At 37.9% G+C, this 16,996-nt stretch overlaps 1 protein-coding gene across 2 annotated transcripts; it reads right to left on the minus strand.

Annotated features, from left to right (window-relative positions):
* Nucleotides 1–1,235: 1,235 nt before the first annotated feature.
* LOC134847677 (dentin sialophosphoprotein-like) lies at nucleotides 1,236–12,571 on the minus strand. 2 transcript variants are annotated; one of them, XM_063864856.1, is made up of 3 exons: nucleotides 11,657–12,571; nucleotides 10,917–11,413; nucleotides 1,236–5,525 (listed from the first exon to the last, which is right to left on the minus strand). In XM_063864856.1, the coding sequence occupies exons 2-3, from the start codon at nucleotides 11,296–11,298 to the stop codon at nucleotides 1,321–1,323; spliced, it is 4,587 nt and encodes a 1,528-aa protein (XP_063720926.1). In that variant the 5' UTR covers nucleotides 11,299–11,413; nucleotides 11,657–12,571; the 3' UTR covers nucleotides 1,236–1,320. The 2 variants fall into 2 exon arrangements, with proteins under 2 accessions (XP_063720926.1, XP_063720918.1); XM_063864848.1 differs by having other exon boundaries at nucleotides 10,917–12,571.
* Nucleotides 12,572–16,996: the final 4,425 nt, after the last annotated feature.

Consider the following 16,996-nt stretch of genomic DNA (forward strand, 5'->3'; position numbering starts at 1 on the left):
AAACGTGAAAATATTTTTTTGTTAAACATGCAAAAATAATACGTTGAAAAAGCTTAAACATGGCAAGATAGTGAATCCCGCATTTAAATATATAATAGATAATAGATAGATAGATAATAGATGAAATTTAAGAAATTAGGCGACGGGTAGACAGACATGATCAAATTAATTTAAAAAGCAGGTATACAGACAGACAGACAGACTTAATTTGGCCTCAAAAAAATACTGAAAAATTAATGACCTTGCGAAAAACTAATTGAAACATTTTCTTAAGCATTGCAATATATGCTATAGCTTAAACATGAAAAAATTCTTTCGTTGAACATGCAAAATTATTATGCTTAAACATGGGAGATAGCTGTCACTCGCATTTAAATATAGTATAGATATAGATAGATAGATTTACAAAGTTTCTTCAAACTAGCGTCGTTTTTCTGTGTGGCAAGATAAAAGAATCCGAAGGAAAAACTAAAGCTTAGGCATATGCTACAATAATAGTAAAATCAGTAAATTGGACAACAAATTTTGTAGAAAATTCACTGGAAAAACGAAAATCCAATAATTAGTTTTTGATTCCTAAAAACTTAAAAGAACTAATTTTATCCAAGTAAAACAAAGTTTTCATGGCCTAAATCAAGATATTGTAAGCTCGTAAAAAAAACAATTGCAAGCCTGCTCGCTCGCTTTATTTGCTCAAATGAAGAACAAAAATTAAAAATTTTCTCGCAACTGGTCGTACCTGATTTTGCGTGGAAAAAAATTAAAACACGCCCGAATACAAAATTCTTCCCCATTTTTCAAACAGTCGGAACAAAAATTTATGTCTGGCAGAAAATTTATGCGCGGCATTTTATCTCGCACTCAAAATCGTTTCAAACTGAAATGAAACAAGCTCATCGATCATTTTAATTCTCTAATATGACTTAAATTTTCTTACCTAATATTTGATAATGGCAGTCCAAAATTTATAGTTTAGCAAAAATTGAAATATAGTTTAGCAAAAAGTTTAGCATAAATGACGCTGAAAGGATAAAATGCCATTATCGCAAAAACTGAAATATAGTTTAGCAAAAAGTTTAGCATAAATGACGCTGAAAGGATAAAATGCCATAATCGCAAAAATTGCCACAGCTTCGAGGCTGTTTAAAAAAAATTCAGAAAAATTCTTCTTTGTTTCTTTACTTGGCTAAAATATAGCCAAAAATCTCAGGCACTACAATAATGTTTAGATTCAAAATCTGAAAATACTTAGCAATTTTTAATATTCATAACAAAAAAATCTAATTATTAAAACATGAAAATTCATAATAGTTTAATGATTCAAGATTGAGATGATCTGAGTCTAGATAAAACAAGGGTTGTAAATCCGAATGTAGCGATGCAGGCCATGATTACAATCCAGTAAGTCGGAGTTCGTGTATTAGAATCATCGTCGTCTTTACTACCTTCGGCAAAAGTTACGCTACTTTTGTCGCGTTTTCTGTTCCTAGATCCATTCGACTCCGATTTGAACTCTCCTATTTTTGGGCTCGCATAGTTGAGCTTTGAGCCGTTTTCCAGCAAGATTTTATGCTCCAAAACGGGTTCACTCAGCGGAGAGTCATCAAACACATCTTTGTTGAAACTGAAGTTGGCGGTATATTTACTGAATGGTTCTAACTTTCCAGGTGGGCTGGAGACTTCAGTTACCATACTACTGCTTAGACTCGCTTTTTGGACATACGGTGTGGGATCTTGAGGAGAACTAGGTCGGCTCCTGGAAACGTCGACGTTAATAGAAACACTGATTTTAGTCACATCATCGCTGCCGCGCTTTTGATTTTTGGAATCAAGAAATATTTCATCGAGTGAAGAGTTTAGAAGGTCTACGCTTTGGTTCTTAGAATCATCTTGATCATTCGCTGTCTGCGGTTCTTCAGTTTGCTTTTCATGAACCAAATCTTCTGATTGAGCAGATTTCTTCTCAATGTCACTTTCAATGCTTCGCTCCAGTTCTGAACTTAACTCTTCGTAATGAGCATTGGGTTCCGAATTTGATAATGAAATATCGCCATCCGTTGGTTTTTCTGTAAGTTCTTTTCCAGTCGAAAAAGCATCGGTTCTTTCATGAACTACCTTTTCAGGCTCTGGATCTAAATCTGAGAAGGTTGGAAATAATCTGGATTCCTCCCGTAATGCATCTTGTGCGCCAATGCAATCCTCGCCTATTTCCTCTTCGTCGCTGTCTTCCCTATTTTGATCCGGTTTTGACACTTCATTTGGTCCAGACTTCTTGCTATTATCTTTTAGGGCATCAGTTTCTGCATATCCGCGGTCAATTTCATCGAAAAAATTATGGACTGAAAGGTTCTTTTCAACGGTGTTTTCTTGTTTGACATACGCTGAGTCGACTTCATCGTCAACTTCTGCGGTACTAGGTGATGCATTTCCTTCATCGTTAACGACAGGTTTTTCCGGTTTTCCTTGCGGAATTGCGCTTGTTTCATTGTCAGTTATCGCATTAAGAGGATCCACGATTGTAGGGGAATCATGCAAATTTGCGTCGTGATTATTCAGCGAGGAGGTTTCTTCATTGTCAAAACCTGATGGAGCGAACTGAACTTCTTCTTGATGTTTCGAAGGAACCTCGTCTTCTGAAACCTCAGTATCCTCTAGGGATATGTCAAAACTTAGCTTCTTTCTACTTTGGTACCCTGTATCGTCATGGCTGCAGGAATTTTCGAAGTCAGCGCTTTGTATCAGTGGGGTGTCCCTACCTGCAACTGAACCAACTTCGGGCGCAATAGATGAAGTAGGCGAACTCGGCTCAAACTTAATACTAGCACAGTTTTCAGTGTCTTCATTTGAGCTATTCGTAGACTTCGATGTCTGGGAACCAAAATCTTGTTCGAAGTAGTTTGCTTCATTCGCAATCGAATCTTTTCCAGCCATTGTGGGAGTTTCATGCTTCTCATTGTCTTGATTAGAAGTTGCAGCTTCGTTCTCATTTGAATGATCTGATTCGACACACTCATTATTTTCGTTGCTTTTTCCAAGAACATCAGCTGACTTTTCAGATGCCTCACCATCTAGCTGAAGGTTATCTTCTACTTCACGCGATTCCAGTTCGTCACTTCGATTATTTTCGCCTTTATCTGGCGATGGCTGATGCAATGAGCTCGATATAGGCGGCGGGAAATCAGCAAAAGACGCGTCCATCTTTTCGACTAATTCTTTCACAGCTATCAGTTCAGCTTCATGAGAATCATAAGTAGTACCTTGTGGAGAAGGTTGATCCAGGTTGCTCTCTTGGTGCGCGTTGTTATCATCCCGTGACAAATCGTTCTTGTCAGAACGATCCAGGTCTTTTTCCTCCTGATCATCGGAAATATCTTCGTCTGGCTTTTCGTCAGACTCTCGTTCGTCATTCTCATCAACATCCGAGGCATAACGCATCTTGGACGCAAATCTAACGGATTCGTTAATTTCTTCGACAGATTCTGCTCTATGAACTATACTAACGCTTTCTTCTAATCCGAGACTGGCCTCAAAACGCCGTCCAGTGGCCTCTATAGATGTTTCCAACTTTGGCTCCGGACTGGCTTGATCGTTTTCGTTTGAGTCCACGGTGCTTTCCACAATAGGGCCTGTCTCACCATTACCTCGATTTTCGGCAGCAGAAATAACTTCAGGGTCTTTACTGCCATTAATAGCTTCCTCGTCCTCTTTAGCTTTATTTTCCAAATCTGATAAAAATGAAAAATTAGGAGTTGATTCTATTTCAGTTTCCGCCTTCTCGACCATTTCAACTTCGTCCTCCACTTCAACTGTTTCATCTCGGTTCAATTTAACTTCGACATTTTCTTGTTCTTTTGCATCCTCTGGTTTATCGCTATCTTTGCGAGATTCCGAATGGTTTTGATCCCGCAGTTTCTCATCAGATATAGAGTCTTTCGGGTTAATTGATCCAGCTTCATTCTCGTTTGAGCTATTGGTTGGAGAGACTTTTGCTGGGCAGTCTTCATTGGAGCTCATGCCACCAGGAGAAAATTGATTCGAATCTGTTTCCTGTTGCACTTTCGCAGCAGCATTTTGATCAGAGCTTTCTTCGGTTGCAATTGCAAGCTGGTGACTCGAATTGGAATCTCGGTTGATCGACCCATCCTCAAAGCCAGAAGTCTCACACTCGCCTTCGTCTTTGACGATGATGACGTGGTTTGCACTTCTGCTGGGCGATACATCGGCAGATCGGCTGGGAGATATCGAAATTTTCCTACGTCTGTCGTCACCATCCACTGGTTCGAGTCTCAATCCAGGTGCGCTCTCACTCTGAACATTTTCATCAGCTTGTTCGTTTTCATCGCCACTTTCCTCCGCGATGCTTCCGACTTGCGACAATCGGATCATCAGTTCTTCTTTATCTTTCTCAAATCCTGGCAAATCTTTTTGCTCGTCATTTTGTTCGCTTCGAGTTTCAGTATACTCGACTGTGGTAACGCTGATTTTCTTAATTAACTCGACGGACATTCTCACACTTTTGCTTGTCTTCCTTTCGTTGGGAACAACAACGCGTTCTGGTTCCAACTCCTCCTGATCCCCATTGTTTGGTTTTTCGGATGCCTTATCAACAACAGGCTTTTCTTCAAGTTTTATCTCGTCAGACTCAGTCGAGCTAGTCGAGGCCCCAAGCTCGTCTTCCAATGACGGCATTTCACTTCCTCGTCTCCCTCCTACCAACGACTTGGTTTTTTTCTGCACAGTCGTTACAGCAACACTTCCACTTCTAGTCGTGCCAGTTGGACCTCTAGTCTGTGGGAAGTTGAGCGCTGACAACTGGTCCAATTTCGCAAGTTTGTCATCCTCCTCGATTTTGTTACTCCCAATTGAGATTGAATCGATGTCGATAGCGCCCACTGAGGACCGAATAGATTCACGATCTTCAATTGAACGGTACAAAACTGACTCATCGGATAGATGTTTAATTTGATCGATTTTACCTAAATCTTTATTAGCAAATGCAAAATCCAATTTCAATCTTCCGGTCAGCTCTTGAGCAGGGTTTCCCTTAGCTGAGTTCTCAGTAACTGACAACTCGTAAAGTCGCCAAACGAGAGACTTTTTCTGCAATGCAGCACACAAAAGAGTCTTACTGCTGCATTCTGCTTGACCAATCAAATCATTCTTGCCGATAAGGTCACGGTCAAAAACCTTGAACACCAGGTTTTGGAACTTCCAGTCTGGCGCAAACGTTCTTTGCGTGATGCTAAAAACCTTCCAACTCGGGTTCAAATTGTTCCTAAGCCATTCTGTTTTTCTCAAAAGTTGTGGTTTGAGCGTCCAGACTTCCAAATAAGGATCGGATTGGCCGATGAGATCTGTATTTTTCAAGCCAATAGCACTGAACTTCACTATCAGGTGAATTTCCTTTTCTTTGACTAGTTTCTGGTACAACTTCTGAGCCAGCTTGTCAGCATGGTAGTCAACTGAGATATCTGCTATAGTTTCCAGGTGTAGAGTGTTTCTCACCATGTTCACTTTGTTGATGACTAAAATAATCCACTTTGATAGACAAAGAATTTTTGAGCTTACTTAATTGTAAGAATATTTCTCATAATGATGTAAAGCGGAGCTTTGCATGCTATCCGCGGTACGCAAATTTGTGATTTGTTCACATGGGACTTTATGCGCCTCAGTCTTACTTTTTTCACTGGTCAACAACTTCTGACGGCAGAAAAAATTAGGCTTAGAATAGATACCAAGAAAAAAAAATTACAAATAAAATCAAGGCTTTTAAAAAGATACGCTTAATGAAAGCAATAAAAATTGTGCTGCAGAAAGATAAAAAATCGCAAATTAGGAATCGAAAATAGTTGCTACGTAAATGATAAGCTTTACTTCCCTTGCGAAGTAACTACTCTCCGTTGCTCAGTTATCGGAGCTTCAATATTATCAAAGGTGTCTAAGTAGTATAATCGAAATCAATGATCAAGGAGTGGGGCTAATTTTTTGAGAGGCAGTATAATTAACACAGGCGACACCACTTGCGATACCACAAAAACATAGCATTGAAAGCTAGCAGACAAAAAACGAAACGAACGCCACTAAGTCGAAACACAAATTGAAAAAAGGATAGCCGGTTGCTGTGCAAGCAGCACAGATTTTTCTGATCATATTCATAAAAAATAATAGGAAAAACATTTTTAAATTCTCTACTGATTAGTGTTGCTTTTAGTGAATAGTGTGATTCGAGAACTATAGGATCGCATAAATAAAAATTGAATTAGGCATAATCGAAAGAAATTGTTTTCAAAAAACAAATACCAAACAAAAAAGTTTTTTTTCCGTAATTTTTGAAAAATAGTTTTTTTTTAAAATCGTTATAGTCAAATATGCTTGGAAAAAAAACATCCAAAACCAGTTTGGATGACAGTTAAATCAAGTTGTGTGAGCCTAAAATTGAATAAAAAATTCCAAACCAGCTTTTCTCGATAGTGGAAGACTTTTTAGAGGATTTTTAGGAAAATTTTATAAATCGTTCGAATCACGACTGAAAGAGTTGTACTATGATGTAAGTATACCACTTAACTCTATCCGATGATTTTTTAACATAGCTGATTTTGCATGGAAAAAAAACTGAAACACACTCGAATATTAAGTTCCTTTACTCTTTCATTGTTCGGAATAAAAACGTTCAATTTTAGGAGACCACGTCCGACGGGGGAGACCACGTAAAAACTATGTTTCAATCCAAAAAAGGCCACCAAGACAAAAAAAAACAACCAGAAAAACATTAGGCGGACTTTTTTGAAACCGAACATTTACAGTTTGAAAAAATTCCTGGCTGGATCAATAATCTTAAACTTTGCTATCCCAGACGTAGCTGTAACCTCTGGGCCAAGTGTGCCGGAAAATTCAAAAAATTTAAATGATATAAATCAGGCTGTCGAAAAATTTAATTGAATTTGTTTAAAAAAGTCTTTATTCAGATTAGATAACGCTTGTTTATCGCACGTGCAATTGATACAGACCTGATCTACGTTTTGAGCAACTTTAACCATAACTGACTGATTTGTAACAATGACCGTAATTTCTCGAAAAAAAGAAGAAATATTTAGAAATGAAAACCAAGCAGTTTTTTGCCCAAGTGATAAGCAAGGGTATTGCAACCTTAGTTGTTTCTCTAATAAAATAACTGAAAAGACTGAAAAGTTTCGAGAAAAAGGAATCATCCATGAGATATTACATTTTTCTTACAAAAAACTGGAAGAGTCATCGCTTCTGTAGGAAAAAAGTATCGCAAAAAGTTCTTTCGATTGAACCCTTTACCTCAGATTTTATAAGGTAGTTTCTAAGAAGTCAAAAATATTCTAAAGCACGATCAAACGTTCAGGAACTTTTTTCGAAATCCATAAAATTTTCCGCAAAAATGGACATTGCCGCTTAAGTAGAGAATATTTCCAAAAACGGGTTTCTCGATTGAACACTTAACCGAAGAATTAGCAGGGTGGTTTTCGAGAAAAGAATATATAATTTCAAAAAAATGTCAAAAAACACTATTTTAATTTTTCCGAGGGCCATAACTTGTTGTATAAAAAAATGGGCGTGGCCGCACATGCAGAAAAACTTAACAAACCATTCTATCCAATGAATCCAAAATCTCATAATTGGGAGAATTGATTTAAAAAGGGGAAAAACTCAAAAATTTGGGTCAAATATTCCCCCTAAAGACTTTTTCGAAGGCTGTAGACAGTACGATAAAGTATAGAAGATTATGCAGGCATACAGATGAGCATAAGTTCCTTTTATTGTTAACTTTTTTTGAAAACCGAAAGAGTAGTTTTCTACCGAACTTTTGCAAAAAATGAAAAAAAATTCAAAAGCGTCTCAAAAAAATAAAAATAACCCAATCCCATACGTTTTTATAAGACCTGACTATGTCGAAAAGGAATTTTTTGGCCTTTGAAACTCTGCAACTTGACTAAGCTGATACAATCTAAGCTGAAACCGTTTTATTAAAAAAAACTTATAAAAACCAAAATTATTTAAAATCAGACTTGGTAAAATGACAAATTACAGAACTTTCAATCATAAGAAAAAAATTTACAGGAAAAAAACCATGCTTTACAAAGAAGGACAATAAAATAAGTACCAGATAAAAAATGCCATTTAAACAAACGTGAAATGAGCCGACGGAAATTAGGCCGAAAACCAAGAATCCGAAAAAAATTCAACCGTTTTTCAAGAAATTTATTAGAAAAAATGATAATGCTCAAAACGTTATTCACTTATTTACTACCTAATTAAGGTACTTTTATTTAAAATTTCATGAAATTGAGCATGTCGGTAGCATAGCAGCAATTGTTTTCACTGATTTTATTAAATAAGTTGTTAACCTGAAAAAAGTCTCGATTCCGATTTGATAACGCTTGCTAATCGCAAGCGTAAACATAGCCAATCGAAGATTGGAAAGGAGCAATGAACGCAAGTTAACATAAAAAAAACACTGACTTTGTTGAAAAAATCTCAAATTTCGATGTTTGAAAAAAAAATAGATGCCCTTTGAGCTCTTTGAATTCTTAGAACGGTTTATGATTGGCGCTTCTTTGATAATATTAACCCAACTTGAGAAACCTGGATCAACGGGTAAAGTTTTTATTCCGCTGGAAATCTAAAACTTACATTCCACTTTCGAAACAAGTAGCCGTTCAAGAATTTTGGCGGCATTTGCACGTTCGTATTTGGAGAGTGTTATTTAAGTCATTTTCTGCAGATGAATTTCAATTGGACTCAAAAAGTGCATTTTACCTAAGTGCATCAATATTTTAAGACTTTTTCCTGAAAAAAAAAATCAGCAAGACGTAATAAAGAGTCTTCATTACATTCATTACTCTTTATAAATTGTCGGCTTCAATTCTGTCTGTTTATTATCCTACGTTTTTTTATATGTAGCGAGTCGTTTTTTGATTATTGACTCAACTTCGACAAGTTATGTTTGAAATTTCGAAATCACTTAGCCTACCTTCTCTTAGAAAAATTAGAACATCATTTGAAAAAATTCGAATTTTGTTCAAAGTTTTTTTTTATTGTTTTTTTCCTATTGTGATATTCTTTTTGACGAATCTAATTATAGTCACGAGTTTCTTTTTCTTGGTATAAACTTCAATCAGTTTTTTTTTCAATTGATTTTTATTCTGCTTTAAATGCTTTCCTGCTTATGTTTTTTTTTGTAAAACGATAACTTCTCTAAGCAAGAAACTCTGGTTTAGGAGGCGTTTAGTGCTATCATAGCACATATTACCTTACATACATTTTTAATTCATATTTTGCTCGGAATTTTCTGATATTTTTTATTGTGTGCTATTTTTTTCTAGCACACATAATTTTTTCCTATTTTACTTTATTTTTGCTTTTTTTAATACACTTTCATTAAAAACGTAATTCAAGCTTTTCGTTTTTATACTTACCAAATATTTCTGATAGCAACAAAAAATGAAATAGACGACAGATTTTTTGCCAGCATTTTGCTTTCTGACATACTTGTTTCGTCTGGGTTTGGACTTAATTCCTAGCAAATTTTCATCTTAACTCCTCGTGATGTCTCAAAATTTTTGTTGCTAATCGATTCAAAATAATGACACATCGAATTTACGAACAAAAATTAGAAGTTTCTCATTTTTACCCGTTATTCTGCTTATACCAAATCCCACGTTTAGATTTTTTCTGACCATTTTTCCCGGTTTTCTTGTATAGTTAGCGGTCGGTAAGTTTTTAATGCTAGTCCAATACTGGCCGTTGTCTTCCGCCGCAAGTTTAATTGGATACAAACAATTTTTCACCTCTGTGTTAATATATATATTACTGTTTCTTGGCAATAATTACCGTAGTGCGAAAATTCTGTGCTTCATGCAGACCAACAGGTGTTCTGGCTGTAATTACATACCCTTTGTTATGAGCCTGTTCTTTATCACCATCTCAATTTTTCCATTTTTCTTTCTGTAGTTTCCGACCCCCACAAATTCGCAAGGTATTAGATATAAAACGATGTATCAACTTTTTTATTGGCTATTAAAGAGTAGAAGGTAGCTTGGTCAATGTTACAGAAATTTTCGAATGCAGTTTTTATCGCAAATTTTTCCACGAGTGACGGTGTTACACTGCTGATTGAATTTATCCGGTTGAATAGAATCAAGCGAAATATTGCATCAATTTGAAATTGTACTCAAAAAAGTTCACTAATTGCCAGAATTATCAAGGTCCGAAATCATTGGTTTGAGAAGCTCTAATCCAAAGTAACCCAAAAAAAAACAGATCCTTTTCCCTCGATTCCTTTGATTTGGAAAACGCAACACTTCAGAGTAATCGTTTTCAAAGCAAATTTAGTCAAAACGAGCGTCTTGCTTAGCCCAAAAATACGAGAAGATAAGGTTTGAAAATTAGGCCAAAAAAGCCGTATTTACTCATATAAATGTTAATTTTTCAATTTAATATCAACTTTTCAATGAAATTTAAGAAAACAAAAGTTATCTCAGACATTATACTTCAAAAACATTCTAAGAAACTTTTGCACGCATCAGTTTTATCTAAATTAAGCAAAATTTAAGAAAAACTCAATCAAATTTTAAAGTTTAATTAGTTTTCCTTGGATTTTTTGAATCACCATAGTAATAAGGTCTTACAACGCCGTGCCAACGCCCTTCACTATGTGAAAAGATTCCATATAGTATTTCATAGCTTGAGTGACGCGTGAGTCAATTTGGTCTTTCTTCAAACTGTTTTTGAAGATGGGACCGAGAGAAGATGAAATAGAGATATTTATTGAAATATTGTTTCGGAGCCCGAATTACAATTGGGATGCTTATATGGGAGGCCAGAGCCGAAAAAACTCAAACTGAAAACCTTCCAGGAGGAAAAAAACTAAACTGATATAGGTTACTTACAAAGCATGCATTCTTGGTTGTCTTGATCGTCCAGAACCCACGCTCTCGGTTCCTTACTCTCGTAGATATCGTACAAGTCGCCCACTTCTATACAAACACTGCCCACATATTCATTCGAGCGGACAATATTGTAGTTGTGAACGTTCAGCACAACCTTCAGATGGTCGGATTTCTCTCGACTCAGTGCGAATGTCAATCGGTCCAGAGGTACTTTTACCTTCGGCCACGTGGGATTGGCATTGTTGCTGACAAATCGTGTCCTGGCCACATTGTCACTTTCGTTGTTTTCTATTGACACGTAAGGGTCAATGGAGCCTACCTGGTCAAGATGTGGTAAGTTGATGGCTTGAAACTGGATCGAAAAACAGACGTCGTCTTGCATTTTCGTCAGCTGGTAATCTGATGTTTGTTTTAATTGTTTAGTTTAGTGCGAATAAACGCTCAGTCGAATAAATATAAGCAGCACAAATTGATAGAAGTAACGTTATAAAGCACCACTATACCAGAGCTATTTGGCCACCTGCCAAGACTTGTTTCAAACAGATCAACACATTAGCACAAATATGATTGAAGATTGAGTAAGTTTCACTATCATACAAATTTTTTCACTTCAAAAATTGTTTTCACGAAGAGCCTTTTATTTCAACGAATCTTTTCTGAATCTAAATTGAAGGGATTGTCAGTCAAAAGAGCGTTGAATGTCTTTGGGCAAAGTGAAAGGTCCTGTCAGGTGTCCGAACGTTCTAAAGCGAAGCGATAGTAGCAGCAAAGGTATGCAAAGACAGATCAAAGAACGAGTGAACTTCAAACCAACTACCTATTTATCTGCAGCTAATATTTAAATACATGTAATGTTATATAAACTTACTATGACCACTATAAAGACCCAAAATGCAAGGTGACCAAATAAAAACCGCTCGGAGATTGCATTGATCGTCCACTGATGAAATTATAATCAGATCAATTAGTAGAAACAAACACAGAATGATAATTGGAATAAAGTGGATTGATCGACATTAAGAGTTTGACAACCCATTGGGTTCTTTGCATTTTAGTCACAAGTTTGATCGAATAAAACCCTCCAATAAACCAATGAATTCTACTTGCAGCCAACCCAACCTAATTGTGCAAAACCATTTGGTTCAAAGTTGAAGTTGCACAGTTACTGGCTATTTCCCGCAAATTTTGCATACCAAATAAAACTCCGAACCAATAACCCAGACCGGTAATAATTGAATTTGTTAAGCTGAACAGGGACAACTTTGTTCACATATTTGAAATAGGGTCTGCAAAACGGTAGTTACACTAAACATTTAATTTATTTTAGAAAAAGAGCAAAACTATGGATATACTTATTGCAAACTTCACAGGCTGCACTGAATAACCATACCCATCTGTCAGGGTAGTCTTTGTTCAAATACAATTTGGTTCTTTTCAAATTAGGGCAAATGGGGACTGTCCGTGGGATCAAACAATACAGTCTCATTTTGACCCCAAGTTTAGTCACTGTGACTTCAGGTCTTATCAGGGCTTGTCAGAGTTCAAACCAAATACAGTCAAATAGTTCAAACCAAATACAGTCAAAGAGTTCAAACCAAATAATTGAATGACGTCAGTATAATATGATATCAAAAACTTCTCTCATTTTCACCTTCACTAGATATATTGAATTTCATAAGCCAGAACCAAAAATAAAATCAAAGAGAAACATCTACATAATCTGCTTTGTTTGCGATACGTTAACCGAATCTATGCAGGTTCGAAGTTCGAGATCTCTTTAACTATCCCACAAAAATACGCTCTGTCTAGCTACTCAAGTTTTTCTCAATAAACAGATACAGAATTTGTAACCACCTTCACGCAGACTGAGAGGCCACAAGAGCAAGGATGCATCCAAAAGCTGGGCTAAGAAATGTAGCAGAAGATCCACATCTCTAGAAGCATCTTAAAATGTCATCAATATGCCTAATAATTCTCTCACAGAGCTTAATTGTTGTGATAAACTTATTGAATAGTTTCAGTCACAGAAAATTTAAAACAGATCAAAGACAACACAATTGTTCCAAATGAAATTAGCGATATCAGTAAAAGTGAATATCTACCTCTAATACAACATATCTACCTCAATCAAACCCAACTCCCTCCAAATGACAAGAGAGCTAAGCGAAAAAGTGCAGAGCTGAAACCCTCTCTTAAAAAACGACTCATTTTAATAAGATCTCAATGGAAAAAAGGAAGCAATGATAAACCAGGTCAAAAAACGAACAAGGGCAAGTATAGCAGAAATTTAGCAAGAGCGCAAAAAAGAAGGAAAAATTTCTTCGTGAAGCGAAAGATGCTATTACACTCCAGGCCAGACGATGCAACATCAAGGCCCGATCTGAAGCTGAGCTTATTGAAGGATTAAATCTTAGAGACATTTGGGATTGTTTGCCCAAGGTCTGTTACCTTCAAGTGGTGGCGAGCGAAGACCGTACTCCCCAGAATACGAAAATAAAAAGACAGATCAACCCAGGGAACCATGGAGAAGGTCCAAAATACCGAAAGGGAGAAGAACCAAATCCACCCAGGGATTATGTACCACAAAGAGACGACCCGAAAAGTTCTTGCCAGGACAGTCAACGATGTTGCAAAGCGTTGGGCGGGTTTTCAATTACAGAGTCAAATGATCCTGCCGATTTGGCTCTGACGTTATTAGCTAGTGCAGGTGATGTGCACCCAAATCCCGGGACGAGAGTCAAGTGCCCAGTGTGCACCAAAGGTATTTATGACAAGACTCAAGAAAGTGTTTGGTGCGGAAGAGGGGGATACGTCCACTTGAAGTGTACGAACTTGACTAACAGCCGCCAATGGGATAAAGATTTCGAATGCAACAAATGCAGTTGGTGCGCATTAGTACAGAAAGGCGGGGACCCACGAAAAGAAAGAGAGAGGAAAACAACAAGGAGGAAGAACATCAGACTCCAGAAAATGAGAAGAGAAGTACAAGAGATAAAAACAACAAACATTCTAACTTGGAACCTGCAAAAAATGTCTATGTAAGTCAACAACAGAAGAAAACTGCGGCGTTTTGCATTCTACTGCCTCCGTAAAAGACATAACATAGTACTAATGAGCGATAGATGAGGGCCAGAAAAAATGTTGGGGTGAAAGGGTAACATCAGTAACAGTCGCACACCTTCGCCTAGTAGCAGGATACCAACCTCTATGGCAGTATGGAGAAGAGACAATGGAGATATACAGAAGAGAGCTGGAGGAACAAGTGACCACATCCACTAACCAAGAATGGTTAAAAATAGGGGGAGACCATAACTCACATATGGTTTATGGAGGCGATCGGCTCTTCGCAGACGGTACTAAGGGTACTTTCGGAATGGGGATTAGGGACTGTCCAGGGGATGATTTCCTGCAATAGTGCGAGGATAACAACTTATGCTGGGCAGACTCCTTCGTATGGATGGAGCACAGGGGCACGTGATTCAACAGACTGAATGCCAAATGGTATGAATTGGATGGTTTTGTCCTGAAAAAACATCAGAGGAGCAGACTCTTGAAGGACATCAAGGTAATAAAAGCAGACTCCTTTTCTGACCATCGCCAAAAACAGATCACAATAAACGTTCGGAAACCCCTCTTCAAGGGAAAATCTGATGAACCGGGAAAAAAGGTAGACACAGACAAACTAAGACTGGAGCCGTTTGTAAAGAAATTCAAAGAAACGGTACAAAACAAGGAACAAGAACTGAAAACAATGGGATGACGGAGGCGGCAAAAACAAACCATGGAGCAGCATTAGAAAAAAGTGGCAGAACAGAAAAGAACGTTAACCTGCCATGGATGAAAGGCCGGGAACAAGAATGTGAAAATTTTCGAAAAAAGATAGCTGAAGCAGTTCGAAAAACGAGGGAAATTCTCCAGCGAGGGGAAACGAGACAATCGACAGAGTACATGAATACAAGAGAAGAAGTACGGCGGCACCGGTCAGCTTTCAAAAAGCATCAGAGACAATGGAAGAACCAATATTGGGATACCATCATTGAAGAGGCCAAAGATGCCAGCGAGAGAAACGACTGGGGCAAAATGTACAAGACGCTCAAGAAACTGGGCCTAAGAGACGATAAGAGAAGCGCACCGAGTGAGCAGTTCTCAGCGGAAGAATTTAAAACAGATTTTGAGAAAGTATCTAAAGAAAGATCAGAACACACGTCAGAAGAAATACAGGAAGTCATATCATGGATACCAGACCGGAGGGAAGAACAAGAGGTAAAAAGAGCAGCAGAAAAGATGGGAAAAGAGGTAACAGTAGGAGAAAAACTAGAACAGATGAAGGAAATGAGTGATGGAGCGGCAGGAAAAGACGTTGTCACCATAGGGATGATTAGGAAATGTAATCCTGAAACCCAAATCGTAATGGCCGAGAAAATAAAACAAATGGCCGGAAGAAATCCTGATGAATGGGAAAACACTATTTAAGAAGGAATGGTAATACCTCTATACAAAAACAAGGGAAAAAGGGACCAAAAGAACAATTACACGGGTATTTGTTTGCTATCCATGGCATCCAGAATTTTAGCTAGGGTCATGGCATCAAGAATCAGAGACTGGAGTGAGGAAATAAACCTGTTGGATGAAAACCAACAAGGATTCCGCGCCGGAAGATCGACTGCTGATGCCACACAAATTCTGGTGAAAATGCACGAGGAGCTGATAAATGAAAACATCCAATCAGAAAACTCGATTAAAGCCATCCTTTTGGATATCCAAAAGGCCTACCCTCGCGTAAACAAACCCATTTTATGGAAAATGTTGAAAAAGTTCGGAATGAAGAAGGAAACAATAACCATCTTGAAAGGGTTGAACGAGCACACCACGTATGAGGTAAGGGGCAGGGAAGCCAATAGTACAACATGGATGCCCCTACGAGGATTGAGGGAAAGATGTACCACCTCACCTGGTCTATTCAACGTATATCATGCAACATATATCAGAATAGCCACAAAAACAAGACAAGAAAGAGCGCGCCAACCTATTTGAGCACCATGGCAGTGGAGTCCAGGGAACTCTTTCCCCCCTAAAGACACGAAAAAGGCTAGTGGTAACTCTGCGACGAGGGTTCTAAGGTTAACCGAAGTGCTGTTCGCAGATGATACCACACTGATTGGAAAGAAAAGCAAAAACACCAGCAGGCGATCGTAGCACAAACATGCGTTGAGTCAATGATACTGTTCGACGCCGCGGTACGCCCATGGTATAAATCAGAAATAAACAAATTACAAAGAGAAATTGATAGATTATACCGATATACTTATGGGCCAGCAAAGACAAACCCCAATTAAAGAAATGCAGGAAAAGAGTATAAATTTGTGTGGAGTCAGGAAACAATTGACCATTGATAGTATGGAACAGAAGATTGAGAAACGGCATTTAATCAGAATTGGACACAAACTTAGAATGGACAACAACAGGTTAACTACGCAATTGGTATTGGGCTGGCCAGCTCCAGAAATTTCGGACCAGCATAGAAAAGCCAGACAAACCATTATTGGATACTGGAGGACACTGCTGAGAAATGCAGGCCAAGACCCGGATACCATCGAAAGCTTAGCATTAAACTGGAAAAAATACAAGAAGTTCATCGAAGAGAGAGTGAGAAGAATCAGAATGTGGGAGAACAAAAAAGCAGATAAAGAGAACACAGAAAGGAACCAAACAGCAGAAATAAATACATCCACAACATGCTCAATATGTGGACGAATATGTAAGAGCCTAACGGGCCTGAAAATACATGTTACAAGATGCATAGAAATGATCGGGACGAAAAACAAACCTGTGAAAGATGCAAAAAGACGGTAGCAACAAAGTCGGCCCTTACAAATCATAAGAGAAAATGCATGACTACCCCCGCGACAAATCGACGACTCGAAGAGAAGAAAAACTGCCCCATGTGCGCAGTCTCAATATCGACGACAAACCTGGCAAGACATATTCGGACGATCCATGGCATGCCTTAACAGGGTCGAGAAGCCGGACCAAGACATCTGGGATTGTTAGTATTCCAGAAATGTTGTCGCTATGACCGA

Source organism: Symsagittifera roscoffensis, chromosome 1, assembly GCF_963678635.1.
Source record: "Symsagittifera roscoffensis chromosome 1, txSymRosc1.1, whole genome shotgun sequence".
NCBI classification, from domain to species: domain Eukaryota; kingdom Metazoa; phylum Xenacoelomorpha; order Acoela; family Convolutidae; genus Symsagittifera; species Symsagittifera roscoffensis.